The following is a 15,502-nucleotide window of genomic DNA, read 5'->3' as shown; positions in this document are numbered from 1 at the left end:
AGAAAGAGAAGAGCACTTCATAGTGACTTCTAGCAAGCCGACTCTGTTCCACATCTTGTTCAAGGAGTGGGAAGCCTTTTGGCAGATGCTCCATAACGCTGTGTGTGTGTGTGTGTGTGTGTGTGTGGTGTGCGTGTGTGTGTGTGTGGTGTGCATGCGTGTGTGTATCTCTATCCCATTTCCTGTTTCCCATTCAAAACTCTGTGTGCTTTTTGGACCAAATGATCCTCAGAAGAGTGGACACCATTCTGAGATTTCCCTGGGAGCTGGAGGAGTCTAGAAATGGGGCCCGATCACGTTAGCTTTTTCATTGTTTAGACATATATCTAAGGAAACAAACTGTCATGGGAAATACTTGTTTCCATTCACTGTTTCTGTCAATCACAGCAAAGTGGGCTTGGCAGAGCAGAACAGCTCAGGAAATGGAATGCCAGCATTAGAAGGATACCCCTGTTCCCCTTTTGATGACAGCCAGGCTTCTAGCCTCTGAGATGGTGTCTCTTGTATCCAGGGCAGTCTTCCCCTCTGGGCTAATCTTCTCTGGAAATATTCTCACACACATCCTGAGTTGTGATTCTCTTATTTCCAAGGCACTTCTTAAGACAGTCCCATTACAACTAACTCTCACATTGGTCTCAGTGTAGAAGCCACTCAGAAGGCTGCAAGAGCCTAAGCCACTGTTCCAGACACATGCAGCTCCTGGGGCTCTGGTAGGCAGGCTTCCTCAAACTGGTTCAAACATCTGTTGTAAGCCACTGCTGACCATGCAGTGTGAGATCCTAAAGGCCCTGGGCACAGCTGTGGGCCTGGCTTCCGCAAATTCTACTACAGCAAAGGCTAGCCCAAGGGCCCCCTTCTAGAGTCAAGCTGGGAGGGGAGGGAGGGAGGGAGGGAGGGAAAGACAGAGGGAGAGAGAGAAAGAGAGCGAGAGCGAGAGAGAGAGAGAGAGAGAGAGAGAGAGAGAGAGAGAGAGAGAGAGAGAAACCACAACCCAGGTGGTAGGATGTGGCTACCACTAGCTCAAGCAAAGCTTTGCAAAGAGTTTCCTGTACTCACTAGAGGCAGGAGAAGCTGAAGCTGCTTTAAACTCTGGGGTTGGGGGGGGTGGGGGGGTGGGGGGTGGGGCGGGGGGAGTTGTAAACAGGGAAGTCCTTTTGGTGGGAGGCAGCTCACATTTCCAGATGTCTGGGAACTCATTCAGGAAGTGGTCCTGATGCTGGCTCCCAGCCAGCATTGGCAGGCCACACCCCACCTTCTGCCCTCTGCCCAGGCCTGGTTGCTAGGATGTGTACTGCAGAATGAGTTGTCTAGCCCAGATACCACTCTGGAACCCCAGGAATGTTGTGTCTCTAGCCAAGTCCCAGAATTGCCCCCTCAGTGTGGGGTTCCTTCTGTCTTTCACGCATAGGGAAACCCACAGCCCTCTGAAGAAAGCCCAGTAATGAAGGAGGTGAACCAAACTGGGCAGTGACATTGAGTGCCTTTAATCCCATCAGAGGCAGGCAGATCTCTGTGAGTTCAAGGACCGCTTGGTCTACAGAGTGAGTTCCAAAATAGCCAGGGCTATAGAGAGAAACCCTGTCTCAAAAAACAAGCGGGGGTTGGGGGGGTAGGGACAGAGAGAGAGAGAAGCCCCTTTTAACAAAAAAGCAGACTTTATCTGGCTGATCTGGGTTATAAGTGGTCACAGAGGCTACAGAGGTTCTGCATGAGTTTTTTTGCTGACACTGCCCACAGTAGAGCTCAGGAAGTCTCTGGAGGAAAGTGGCTGGGCTCTTGGACATTTGGGCTAGCTGATCCTGTTTTGTGTTTTTGAGACAGGGTCTCTCTGTGGCTGTCCTGGAGCTTGCTGTGTAGACCAGGATAGCCTTGAACACACAGAGATTCTCCTGTCTCTGCCTCTCAAGTGTTGGGATTAAAGGCCAAAACCACTACACTCAGCTAGTGTTTTAGTGTGTTTCATTTGTTTCTGGTCCTGTTTAGTTTTGCTTTTATAAGACAGACTTTCACTATGTAGTCCAGACTGGTCTAGAACTCATGATCTTCCTGTCTGAATCTTCTGAGTCACATGGGGTCACAGTTATGGACCACCACTGCTGACGACTGGTTTTATTTAACCCTGCAGAACATTTCAGAGGTTTTAGTAATTCAGAACATGTCAAGAGGCTTGAGGGAATGCCCCAACCTTGTGTGTGTGTGTGTGCTGTGTGTTGTTTGTGTGTTATGTGTTGTGTATGTGTGTTGTATGTGTATGTATGTATGCATGTGTGTCCCATTTGTTCCTGGTACCTCTGGAGGCCAGGAGAAGGCATTGGATCCCTTGGAACTAAAGTTATTGGTGGCTGTGATTTGCCACATGGGTGGGGGAGCTGAATTCTCTTCTGCAAGAGAGTCAAGTACTCTTAACTCCTGAGCCATCCCTACACCTTATTTTTTTTTTGAGACGGTCTCTCACTGAATTTGGATCTCAATGGCTGAGTGAGACTGGCCAGTCTATGAGCTCCTGAGATCTATCTTCTAGCTCTCCAGTGGTGGTTTACAGAGACACATTGCACATGGTAGCACAGGGCTTCCCTCAGGAATATATGGCACATGTTTTACCAAATGAGCCATCTCTCCAGCCCTGAAATGTCACAGTCTTGCTGTCTGGCTCAGGACTAACATGTCCCTTTGGTAAGAGAACTTTGACTTAAAAAAAAAATGCTCGTGGCAGGTAGGATCTTGAGGAGTTGATGGTGCCCAGGATGTGGTTATTAATTGTGACTGTAACAGCCATAAAACTCTCTATGGTTCTTCCTCAAGAGAAAAAGTGCAGCCGAACAGCACTTTGACCAAGACGCTGGTGCTGGTGCCCCTGCTGGCTAACAACAAAGAAAGAAGAGGCATCGCACTGGATGGGAAAATCAAACACGAGGACACAAACCTGGCCTCCAGCACCATGTGAGTCCTGGATGCTCTGTGAATGGGTCATAGGTGCAGGGCTGGTCCTGGGCCTCCCCAGAGGCTTACAGGCAGGCATATCAGTAATGCTCCCATTTCCACTGTGGCATGCATGATGCTGTGGTTGACCAGGTTGGCTCTAGGAATAGCCTTATACCAACTACAGTGTCACTGCCTGCCTTCTGGGTAGCCACGGCCATGTTCCTTGATCTCTCTGAGAACCTTAGTTTTCTGGTCTGTAAAGTGGGAGTAATCACAAGTTCCAATGTCACATGCCAGTGATGAAGACTGGAACAGTGTATGTAAAGTGTGGTGCCTGAACACATAAACTGAGTTATGTATTTGGCCATTTCCATCTGTTCGTTTCCATCTGGAAAGATCGGAAGACCCACTGGCTACTGATCTGCACCAGGTTTTGTTGAAAAGAGGACCTGACTTGCCCATTCTGTTTTGGAGAAATGCTAGATGGACTTAGGCCAAGATATAGGGGAAAAACTCTACAGAAAAGTCAGCTGCTAGCTGCCCTTCTGTTGTAGGTATGGAAAAGGCATTTCAAATACTGTCTGCTGAAGTTGGAACCTGGATGGGCTGAACTTTCAGGCTTCAGGACTTGAGGACTCAGCAGCTGCAGAATGGCAGGCAGGGCAGTGGAGAGGGAGGAGACAGGAGAGTGATTTAGGTCAGAGGCTGAGCTCTGAGGAGGACAGATGCTATGCTCTGTGTGAGCGCCCTATGGAAAGATGCAGAAAACCCATTCCCCAGCCCCACTAGTGGGTGAAGTTCTAAGACCTGGGGCCAATCTGTGGAATTCTCCAGTTCTGAGACACAATCTTCAGAATGATGTCCCTGGCAGGAGAGGGATGGTACCCACACTGGCTCTGCTTTTATAACCCTTCTTCTTTTTGATTGGGTAGCATCAAGGAGGGCATTGACCGGACCGTTATGGGCATCCTGGTGTCATACCACATCAAGGTGAAGCTCACGGTGTCAGGGTAAGTGTTGGCTGTGCCATCTCTGTGTGGCTGTTCCTCTCCTCAGTGACTGGCAGGTGGATGGCAAAGTAAGCCCAAGGTGCCTACTGATGCCTACGTAGAGTTTGGCATGGTTCTGTTTGTCAGTTTCTGCAGTTTTGTTTGGAGGCAATGTGTACTGGAAAAGCAAACGGAAATACATGCACCGTGAGAACCACTGAGCACAAGTGGGTACACATCTGCACACACAGTGGAGACTGACAGACAGGAATGACAGCCAAACCCTTTGTAAAAGTATATTGCCTTGCTGTGAGAAAAAAAAAAAAGAATGACATCAGTTTAATTTTCAAATTTCAAATTTCAGAAAGATCAGTCGCTGCCTAATGGACTCTCTGTAAATCTTCCTTTATTTGGGTTCAGTGTGAGGGCATGAACTACCTCGGGAGGCTGAGGTAGGACTGAGAAGCAGTGTGATACATAGTAACTGGCTTTGGTTTGGTTTTGTAAACAGGGGCTAAGTTGGTAGAGAGCTTGCCTAACAGGCAAAAAGCCTTGCCTTTGATCCTTAACACCAAATGAGCCTGTAATTCAGCATTGCAAACTAGAAACAGGAAGTTCAGAAGTTCAAAGTCATCCTTGGCTACATAAAAAGTTTAAGGCCAGGCTGGGGTACATGAGACCCTGTCTTAAAAAACAAAAAAAACCCTCAAGTACAGTATGCTGATGTATACTTGTAATCCCATTTCTTGGGAAATTTAGGTAAGAGGATTGCTGTAAATTCTGGTATATCAAGGACTTTTTAAAAAAAAAAAGTTGCCGTGTGGTGGTGGCACGCGTGCCTTTAATCCCAGCACTTGGGAGGCAGAGGCAGGCAGATTTCTGAGTTCGAGGCCAGCTTGGTCTACAGAGTGAGTTCCAGGACAGCCAGGGCTATATAGAGAAACCCTGTCTGGAAAAACAAAAAACAAACAAACAAACAAAAAAAAGTTTATTTATATCTTAGACTTTCCTGTTCCTTTTCTTCCTTAACATGTAATCAGATAATTAGGGAGTCACCTTTTCATAAAAATTACTGCAATTGTGAGTTCTAAAGAAATAATTTTCTTTTTAGGACTTTTTAATTTTTATTTTATGTGTACGGCTATTATGCTTACATGTATGTATGTGCACATGTGGTGCATACCTTCAGCCCCAACATTAGGGAGGAGAGGCAAGCAGATCTCCGTGAGTTCAAGACAAGCCTGGTCTACTTATCAGGTTCCAGGCCATCCAGGGCTATAGAGAGAGACTCTCCTTCTCTCAAAAAAAATTGTCTGTGCTGTTAACCATCTCTCCAGTCACAAGAGCTTGCTTCTCTCTCTCTCTCTCTCTCTCTCTCTCTCTCTCTCTCTCTCTCTCTCTGTGTGTGTGTGTGTGTGTGTAATCAGCAGTCTTACTCTAATCAAAACAGAAGGAATTAAATTCCCATTTTCCTTTCAGTATCCATTCCCAACCGTGCTTGCCAGCTTTTTCTCTTGATGGGGCTGTGTTAGCCTGGCCATGGGAGGCTCCATGCATGTCCATATTTTTAAGTAGGGAGAGAGTTGCCCAATTTTGTTTGGGTCTGGTTTGGATATCTGGTTAACATGGTATTTATATTTATTGGCTTTTTCTTTCTTTCTTTTTTTTTTTTTCTTTTACATATAGTCCCACTATATAGCCCTGACTGTCCTGGATATTCCTGGTGTTTTCAAATCAGATGTTTTTTTCTTTCCTTTCCCCTTCTACGATCTAAAAACAGGGTGAAGTTTCATCTTACAGTAAACATAAATAATAAATAAATAAATGCATTCAGTGCAATACAGTTGATTCTCCCTATCTTTGAATACTGTATCTTCAATTTCAACAAATGACAAATTGAAAATACTTGGGGGAAAAATAGTTTCTAGTTCAAGGCCAGCCAGAGCTACATTAAGAGATCCTGTCTCAAAACCGAGAAACAGTAACAAAATGTTTTTGAACTGGACCTGTGCAGGCTGTTCACCTTACTTATTCCTTAAACAACACAGCCCGCCATCCCTAAGGCATCATAAATAAAGTAGGGATAGCTCAGAGTCTAGGGAAAGGTGTGTGCAGGGCCATTTGCAAATTTGGTACCATCTCCAGAAGATATTAAGATTGGAACACCCCCACCAGGGGCCCGGAGACTAGTGTCTCACAGATTCAGAGACAGGGACAGCTGTAACAGTGCATCCCAGTGGCTTCTGTGGCTTGGAGTCTCTATATCTATCTATCTATCTATCTATCTATCTATCTATCTATCTATCTATCTATCTGAAGATTTTAAATGTGTTTTGAGAGAAGTTCCCACTGCCTCTGCTTCTTGAGAGGACTGAGGCCTCAGGCATGCTCTGCCACCATAGGGTGGCTGAAAATTTCTGGTTCCATGGCTTATGTTCACTTTTAAGTGAGTCCACTTTTAAAGTAATCCACTGGAGAAAGAGGAGAAACCCACAGCAGGTAGCAGTGAAGCTGAGCATTGAGGGGGCCGTGATCCAGAGAATTTGGGAATTCATGCTAGGGAGTGAAAGCCACGCCTACCAGGCTGGCTCGGGGACTTTGAACCCTGGGGCTTGAAGTTGTATCTCCCCTGGGGACTTCCCATGACTGTCTGCTTGGTGTTTTCCAGCTTTCTAGGAGACCTCACATCCAGGTAAGCCTCTTTGCCTTCCTTTAACCAATCAGTTCCCTGCAAGCTGAGGACAAGGAGCCTGTGGCTAAACAGAAACTGGTAAAAACCAGTTTCTGGGCAGCAGTGCTCAAAAATAACTGATGCATGCTGACTCAGATGTGTGGTAAGAGGTGTCACTAGCAGCTGAGAGAGGCAGGAGACCAGGGGCAAGGACACACACATATACACACATACATATACATACACACATATACATACACATACACACATACACACATACATACATATACACACATACACACATACACACATGCATATACACACACATATATACACATACACACACATATATACACACATATACATACACACACATACACACACACATACGCACACACACATAAACACATACATACATACACACACATACACCCTCGGAAAACTAGCATGCTCTATCCAGCTGTCATTTGTGTGTGTAGAATACATACAAGCTGTATAAGATGTTTTACCGTTTTAATCATTTTTAAAGATACACCATAGAATTAAGTACACTTACAATGTCGTACAACTATTACCCCTACCTAAGTTTTTTTTTTTTTTAAACTGTTTTTAACATCTGTAAAGGAAACCTAGTGTTGTTAAGCAATCACTCCTTTTCCCTTCGCACAGACCCTGGCAACTGTTGGCTGCTTTTGGTCTCATTAGATTCCCCTCTGCTGGGGCTGGGGATGTGGCTCAGCTGGTAAAGTGTTGGCCTAGCCTGCACAAAGCTCTGGGTTCAGTTCCCAGCACTTCCTAAAACTGAGATTACACACCTGTAATCCCAGTGCTGGAAAAGTAGAGGCAGGAGGATTAGTTCTTGTTTGTCTTCGACTATATAGAGATTTTTAGGTCAGCCTGGCTGGGTTCCATGAGTCCCTGTCTCAAAAAAAAAAAAAAAAAAAAAGTCTGGGCATGGTGAGGCACACCTTCAATTGTGGCACTCAGGAGGCAGAAGCAGGCAGGTATCTCAGAGTTTAAGGCTAGCCTCTTTTATATATAGAGACTCTGTCTCAAAACAAAAATTCTGTATATGGCTTTTGCCAGTAAAAGACTAACTTCTTTTACTTAAACATGTTGTAGCATCTACTACAGTACACTCCCTTTTTCATGACTGAGTAATATTCCATCATGTGGATATACCACATTTTGTTCATTCATCTGTCGGTGGTGTTGATATAAAGACATAGCTGGCAAGTCAAAGAGAGTGAATCTCAGAATGACCTGGGGACACAAGTTTAGGTCTCCAGATATCACGTTCTGACATAGTTGCTGAAGGTTTTTCATAGTAAAAGAACAAAGAAAAGCATAAATCAAGGTATTCTAAAAAACACTTTGGCAGGGCAGTGGTGGCGCACACCTTTAATCCCAGCACTTGGGAGGCAGAGGCAGGCGGATTTCTGAGTTTGAAGCCAGCCTGGTCTACAGAGTGAGTTCCAGGACAGCTAGAACTACTCAGAGAAACCCTGTCTCGAAAAACCAAAAACCAAACCAAACCAAACAAAACAAAAAACCCAAAAACCAAAACAAAACACTTTGGTGGGAATATCAAGTGGGCGGGCTATATCGAGGTGGGAAAAAATCTCTGATATAGGCTTCAGATACTTTCTTGGTTGGTGGCATTTTTAGATTTGGGCTGGCAGAATCTAGGGGTCTCTTTGTATATCTCCCAAAGGATACAAGGATGCCAGGTCTAATACAAGGTTAGACAATAAATGGCTGCTAACATCTAAAGATCCACCATGAAAACTTTGTCTTCAGAGCTGCAACATTCCTACTCTCCACAGTTATAGGGTTTCTAATCAGTCATTCAGCCTTATAGAATTTTTAACAAAGATATAGCTTTTTCTTTTCTTTTCTTTTTTTTTTCCTGGAAACTTTAGTTTTCAGAAGACACTTGAATTGTTTCTACTTTTGGTTAATATGAACAGTGACAGGTGTCTTTTGAACCACACATAAAGAACCAATGAGTCTGGAAATATTTGCCACAAGCATTCACCTGACATAGGTCTTTGCCTGGGTTCTTGTCTACTCCCATTGCCTGGGCCTATACTGGGCAGACTGACTGATTAGTGTCTCTGTGATGTGGAGAGTTGGAATGTTGCAGGTCTGGAGCTGAATCATTCTGGCCTATCTTTTGCCCTTAATAGCCATTTACTACCCACCTCTGTGTTTTACCTGACATTTCATCTAGATCTGGCCTGTACCTGGGTCACTGTAAGCAGGTCAGTGCTGGGTAGGCTGCAAGGATTCTGGGATTCAGGGCACAGTGTGTTAGCTCATCTCCTCTCTCCACTTCCGTTCATAATTTCTCTGGATTTTCCTTTGGCTCATCTTTCTGACTTTTCCTTTCCTTTCCTTTCCTTTCCTTCTTTCCTTCTTTCCTTCCTTTCTTTTTAATTAATTAATTTATTTTTTGCTTATTTACTTTACATCCCGCTCACTGCCCTCATCCCAGTCACCCCCTCCCACAATTTTTCTCCTCATTCCCCCTTCTCCTCTGAGCTGGTGGGGGCCCCCTTGGGTATCCTCCCACCCACCTTTCCTTTCTTCTTCTCATATAAATTCTAATGTGTCCCAAAGCATTTGGGTATTAGAAACGTGATAGACTCTACCTTGCTTCTTTTGCAAGAGATGAGTGTGCCCATCCTTGTACCAGCCTCACAGAGATTTTAAAAATATTATTATGGTCTTGAGGGATTAAGAGATTTCTTTTCAGCCTTGTGGAAATATAAGTATAAAGAGAGTAACGTATGAGCTACAGCAGAGGTTGAGGTTAATTCTGTCTGCTTTAGTTTTTACCTGACAGAATGACATTCTGAAGCGTAATCCAGCTTTCCAAACTGTGTCTGACAACCATGCCCTTCCAGAACATCCATTCATGTTGTATAATGTTGGCTCTAGACCCTTAGAATTGTTCTACGATTCTGTTAAGTGAGTGAAGAGCTCATTCCATATTGCTGCACTTGATGGACAACAGCTGGGAGAGTTTGTGTGGGCATAAAAAGGAGGAGGTGCCCTGTGCTGATGGGAGGAGCTTTCACTGCTTGACTTCCTGCTGCGATGTTAATCTAAGGAGTCCAGTGATGAGTACCACACAGGGTACCTTGGCCACCTGCAGCCTCTGCCCCTGTGGCCCAAGGACTGGAGCTGCAAGTGGAGGCTGTGACCACTGACACCCACAGGAGCAGTGTCACTGACAGTGGTTTCCAGAGGTGACCACTGGGTCCACTGCCTCTGGACTGCTGCCCAGGGTGAGGAGGGCTGGGACACTGAGCTTCTAGTTTGGTTTCCATGTACTACAGTAACTCTTTGCTTATTATAATAATTATTTTAAGTTATTTTTTATTTGGTTATTTTAATTATTTGCCTGCAAGCATGTCTGCATACCACTTATGTGCCTGGTATCCACAGAGACCAGAAGAGTGTATTAGTTCCTATGGAACTGGAGTTACAGATGGTTTGCAAACCTTCTTGCGGATGCTGGGAATCAAGGCCAGGTCTTCTGGAAGAGTAGCCAATGCTTTTAACTATTCAGCCCCTCACATACAAATTTCAAATGTATTCAAATGTGTCCTTGCTGCCGTAAATAGTTTTATTTTAAGGTGTGTGTACATAGATGCAATTACTTGTGGAGTCCAGAAGTGGGCGTTGGATCCCCTGGAGCTGGAATTACAGGCAGTTGTGAGCTGCCTGAGGAGGGGGCTGGGAACTGAATCAGGTTGTCTTAGTCTGGGTTGACACCATGACCAAGGCAACTCTTATAAAGGACAGCATTTAATTAGAGCTGGCTTACAGGTTCAGAGGTCCAGTCCTTTGTCATCATGGTAGCATTCAGGCAGACATGGAACTCCAAGAGTGGAGCCTTCTACATCTTGATCCAAGGGCGGCAGGAGGAGGAGGGTCTCTCTTCCACACTGGACGGAGCTTAAGCACTAGAAGACCTCAAAGACCACATACACAATAACACGCTGCCTCCAACAAAGCCACACCTCTCCCAGCAGGGCCACAACTCCTAATAACGCCACTTCCTTTGGGCCAAGTGTATTCAAACCACCATAAGGGTCCTCTGGGAAAAACAGCAGATGCTCCTAACCACTGAGCCATCTCTCCAGCTCCATGGACAGATTTTGTTTTTTTATAGCCAGCCTTCTTGTAGGATGTCACCTCTTGTCTTCCCACCTTGTCACATCACTATAGCTAGGATCCAGAGAGCTAAAAGCACTGGCTGCCTCAGCCCCGCCTGAGTGAAGTTCCTGGACCACATTCCAGGGAATACATTTCAAATTCCTGCCTGACCACTTCCTGAAGTCTGTTTTGTTTTGTGTCTCACTGAATGAAACTTTGGGAGATTCTCTGCAGCCCCAGTTTTGTGATGTGTGATCTGTAACTCTGTGTGTGTGTGTTTGCATGTGCATGTGTGCGTGTCTGTTTATGTACTCACTAGCCTGTATTCTTCTTTTCTTTCTAGTGAGGTGGCTACCGAGGTGCCGTTCCGTCTCATGCACCCGCAGCCTGAGGATCCAGGTCAGTCACTCCCATTGTCTACGGTGCTTCTCATTCGTTTACCACTGGCAGATTTAATAGGCATTATTTTATCCCTGGTTTTCCTTGACTCTCTGAGCATGGGTGTGTCATCAACAGGATGGCCACCAGATCAGCCTAGGAGAGAGAGCTAGCTCGCCTACTTAGTCTTGGGCCTGTCCACCTTCTATCTGTGTGTGAAGGGTCTAGCATTCTTACCCTCTGTTGGGTGTGGATGACCTAGTGAGATTTTTATCAGTGACCCTGTCAGTGCACAAGCTCTGCTGTCCACAGGCCTCATCAATTCAGATTTAGAGATGGTGTAAGGGACAAATCCTTTGAAGAGCCTGAGGCTCTGCTTTGTGTAGGAACAGAAGGCCTCTCATTTTGAAGTGTCAACAGGCATTTAAAAGGTGCTACATAGTTTTGAAAGTAGTGACGGTAGTTTTGAAAGTGTAATCTCATCTTTTGAAAGATGAGATTACAAAAAAAAACCAAACAAACAAACACTAGAAAGAGGTCGGCCTGGTTTCCCATCACCTCCAGTCCATTTGATGATCTGCCCACTGACTCTCATGTGGATGGTAAATGAAGCAATCACTGCACATATCTGTGACACACTGGGGCTCCGTCATTGTCCCTACAAAGATGTGAGTGGAATGTAGTATGAGCTAGAGCTCCAGGAGGTTCTGAGAACAAACGTTAAATGAAGGTAGGTGTGCTGGAATGCCTGTGACCCCAGTGCTCAGCAGGCTGAGGCAGGAGGATGGCAAGTTAGAGGTGAGCCTAGGCTATAATAGCAAGATTATTAGAAGATAATTTCTCAAAGTATCTTTACCAAATATTTTAGATTAAAACCCTCAGTAGACTTTGCCAGAAGCTAGTCTAGTCATACATTTTGCTCATTTATATCCATCTCACTAAAACGCTGTTTTAAGCATTTTCTTGGAACTAATCAGGACGGCAATCCAGGAATACAGAGATTCAAGCAGTCTTTTTTCTTCTTCTTCTTCTTCTTTTTTTGAGACAGTTCTTGCTGTCCTGAAACTCCCTATGTAACCTAGGCTGCCCTCAAACCAGGATATGTACCTGCCTCTGCCTCACGAGTGCTCACGAGTGCTAGAATTAAAGGTGTGAGCCACCACCACTTGACCAAACAGTCCTGAAAATGAGCTTCAATACATTCCTCTCTCTCTTTCTTTCTCTCCTTCTTCCTCCCTCCCGCTCTCTTTCTCCCTCTGTCCCTCTCTTTCTTTCTTTCTTTCTTCCTTCCTTCCTTTCTTTCTTCTTTTCTTCCTTTCTTTTTTTGTTTCTTTCTTCATCTTGTTTTTCAAGGAATTAACACAGCATCTCATATGTTAGGCAAGTGTTTTGCTACTGAGCTTCATTCCCAACTATAAAAAAAAAATAATATTTTTTTTAAAAAATGGTGCAAGATTCAGTTGTTCCAGTTCCCCTCAAAGAAATTGAAAACACAGTCCTCTGAGATGCTATAGTTCATGTTGGGTTGTTTTCTGGAATTTTCAGTAGAGGTGATTTAACTTGGAAGAAGTAGAGTTTTTCTTCTTTCTCAGGGTATTTTCAGTCACTATCGGCCTTACGTTAGACAACTCCTCATGTCTGGATTAAACAGTGATTTTGTGTGTGTGTGTGTGTGTGTGTGTGTGTGCTTAAGGTTTCAGAGTTGGGGCTGGAGAGATGGCTTAGTGGTTAAGAGCCGTCTTGCAGGGGACAGGTTGGATTCCCAGCACCCACGTGGTCAGCTCACAACTATCTATAACTCCAGTTTCAGGGGATCTAATACCCTTTTCTGACCATTGTGGGCACTTCACACATATGGTGCATATACCAACCTATAGGCAAAACATTAATACATGTAAAATAAAAATAAATACAAAATCATGATAATTAAAAATGTCAAAGCTCCCCGGGCAGTGGTGGTGCACGCCTTTAATCCCAGCACTTGGGAGGCAGAGGCAGAGGCAGAGGCAGGCGGATTTCTGAGTTCGCGGCCAGCCTGGTCTACAGAGTGAGTTCCAAGACCGCCAGGACTACACAGAGAAACCCTGCCTCGAAAAACCAAAAAAAAAAAAAAAAAAGTCGAAGCTCAAGAGTTAGTACAAATCATTCGTGGTTACAAAACTCTGATTTCCTAAGATTTATGAGTGACTGTGCTTTCTGCCTTCTATCTTACCTGCCTACTTCCTGGGCCCCTGAGTCTAGGTTGGTTAGCTTCTAGGCAGAGAATGCAGTCATTACTTAGGGCTCCCAGGAACCAGAACCCAGGCAGTCTGTTCCCAGTATGTGCTGTACAATGCTGCCGGGCTTTTATTGTTCCGTTTCAGTTGTGGGCTGCCATTCTTGTGTCTACCTCTTTAGGCTCAAGGTTCTGCTACTGAACAGAATAAAATTCTAGGGTATCTTTTGCCAGGAAAAGTGTTATTTTATTAAAAAAAATAACATTGTTTTTAAAATTAAATTTATTGTAATGAGGTTGAATCTAAGGTCTAGAATGTCCAGGCAAGTGCTCTACCACTGACCTGTCTCCCCAGTCTTCTTTTTGTTATTTTGAGATAGAGTCATACTGGCACAGGCTTGACATTTTAGCTACCAGGGAAACTGAGCAGGAACATTGTGAGTTCAAAACCTGTCCCAAAATTTATACAACAGCAACAACAACAAAAAAAAGTTGAGAGGACTAAAGTTCAAAGGTCATCCTCAGCTATATAATGTTTGAGGGTAACATGGGATATAAAAACTTCAATTAGAAAATTAATTGGGGCCAGAGTGATGGCTCAGTGGTTAAGAGCTCTGATTGTTCTTCCAGAAGTCCTTAGTTCAATTCCCAACAACCGCATGGTGGCTCACAACCATCTGTAATGGGATCTGATGCTCTCTTCTGGTGTGTCTGAAGACAGCTGCCGTGTACTCATATACATTAAATAAATAAATAAATAAATAAATAAATAAATAATCTTCCTCTCTCCATTCTCTCTTTCTTCTGTGCTTACAGCAAAAGAAAGGTAAGTCATCTGGAGGCTTCTCTGGGGTTTCCTGTGTTTATGACCCCACCCCACCCCCCACAAACTCCTGTCAGAAGTCTGTGCAGTATCCTTTTGCTCGTAAGAACTTAAGGTGTGTGCACACATAGCTATGTTGGATGTGTCTTTTGTTCTGTGGGTTCTGTTACTTTTTCTCTTGTATTTATTTGTTAAAGAGCTTTTAAGTGCAGTCTTAGCTAGAAATGATGGGTTACTTTTAATCCAGGAATTACCATTAATGGGAAGCTAAAGCAGGAGAATTACTGAAAGTTCAAAGCCAGCCTGGGCTACAGAATGAGACTTTGTCATAAAAAACAAAAAGAAAAAAAAACTGAAAGAAAAGAAAAACCCCTAAAAAGCCCTGAAGAAAAAAAGCGTGGTCCCTCTTCCAACCAGGGAGTGACATGGACCCTGTTCCATCTTGGGGAATGAACACATTTGTCTTGGATTGGTTCTTTACTACAGAAATATGAGTGGTCTTGTTTCATTCAGGATTTTATCTTCAGCTTCTGAGAGTAAACACTGACTAACATATCTGTTTTCTTCTAGTGTTCAGGATGAAAATTTGGTTTTTGAAGAGTTTGCTCGCCAAAATCTGAAAGATGCTGGAGATAACACAGAAGGGAAGAAAGATGAGGATGAGTGAAGACTTAGCCTAGATGCTTAGAAACCACTTGTAGTTCCGGGTGCCTTGAGAGAAGTCCCCGGTACCCTTTCAGAGTATGCTAGATATGAAAGTATGAGCATTGCTCCCAGAAATAAAGTCTGTGGATCCTTCGATGGTGTGTCAGGCTGTATGGCTGGGGCACTGGGATGTTGTCATTAACACAGAGCATGATGATTTTAGGATTTCTGGAGCCTGAGAGTGAGGGGCAACATATAGAAGAAAGAACAGCCTTTCACAGAATAACTCTGTGCTACTGTGATCTCCACTTCTGGGGTGGGGGCCAGGGCTTCTCAGCCATGCTTCTCTGGACACACATGGGGTGGTAAGTAAGTTTAGTTCCTGACCAATCCTGGCTCCAGGGTCCTTTCAGAGGCTCCTGAGTTAAGAGAGTAGAAAACAATATAGACACCTCCCCCCCCCCCCCCCATGACTCCACTTTGGGGTCTAATCCCTCTTTGAGCATTCAGTTGCTCCTCAAGTTGTTTTTTTTTTTTTTTTTTTTTTTTTTAAGTTTGACACAAACAACAAACCAGATTTGGTTAATAAAAGTGGACAGAACAGAAAAGGGGAACAGTCCCTGGAGTGTCCAGAAAACTGAATTAAACTGAGGAAGACCCTGGGCTGCCATTCCTGGTATGGGTAGAAGCTA

The 15,502-nt window shown here is 44.3% G+C and overlaps 1 protein-coding gene across 2 annotated transcripts in view; it reads left to right on the top strand.

Moving 5' to 3' along the window:
* Sag (S-antigen visual arrestin) overlaps positions 1–14,964 on the top strand; it is a 39,335-nt gene extending 24,371 nt beyond the window's left edge. Inside the window, exons 11-16 of one of the 2 annotated variants that reach the window (XM_034521392.2) lie at positions 2,803–2,940; positions 3,855–3,932; positions 6,580–6,603; positions 11,093–11,148; positions 14,159–14,168; positions 14,736–14,964. In XM_034521392.2, coding sequence (XP_034377283.1) covers positions 2,803–2,940; positions 3,855–3,932; positions 6,580–6,603; positions 11,093–11,148; positions 14,159–14,168; positions 14,736–14,832 — 403 coding nt within the window. In that variant the 3' untranslated portion in view covers positions 14,833–14,964. The remainder of the gene's footprint in view (positions 1–2,802; positions 2,941–3,854; positions 3,933–6,579; positions 6,604–11,092; positions 11,149–14,158; positions 14,169–14,735) is intronic. The other variant, XM_076914848.1, reaches the window with a different exon arrangement.
* The last annotated feature ends 538 nt before the right edge of the window (positions 14,965–15,502 follow it).

Source organism: Arvicanthis niloticus, chromosome 17 (assembly GCF_011762505.2).
Source record: "Arvicanthis niloticus isolate mArvNil1 chromosome 17, mArvNil1.pat.X, whole genome shotgun sequence".
Lineage (NCBI taxonomy): Eukaryota > Metazoa > Chordata > Mammalia > Rodentia > Muridae > Arvicanthis > Arvicanthis niloticus.
Note: the sequence above shows the minus strand (reverse complement) of the source record. Positions and strands in the feature narration are given on the sequence as shown.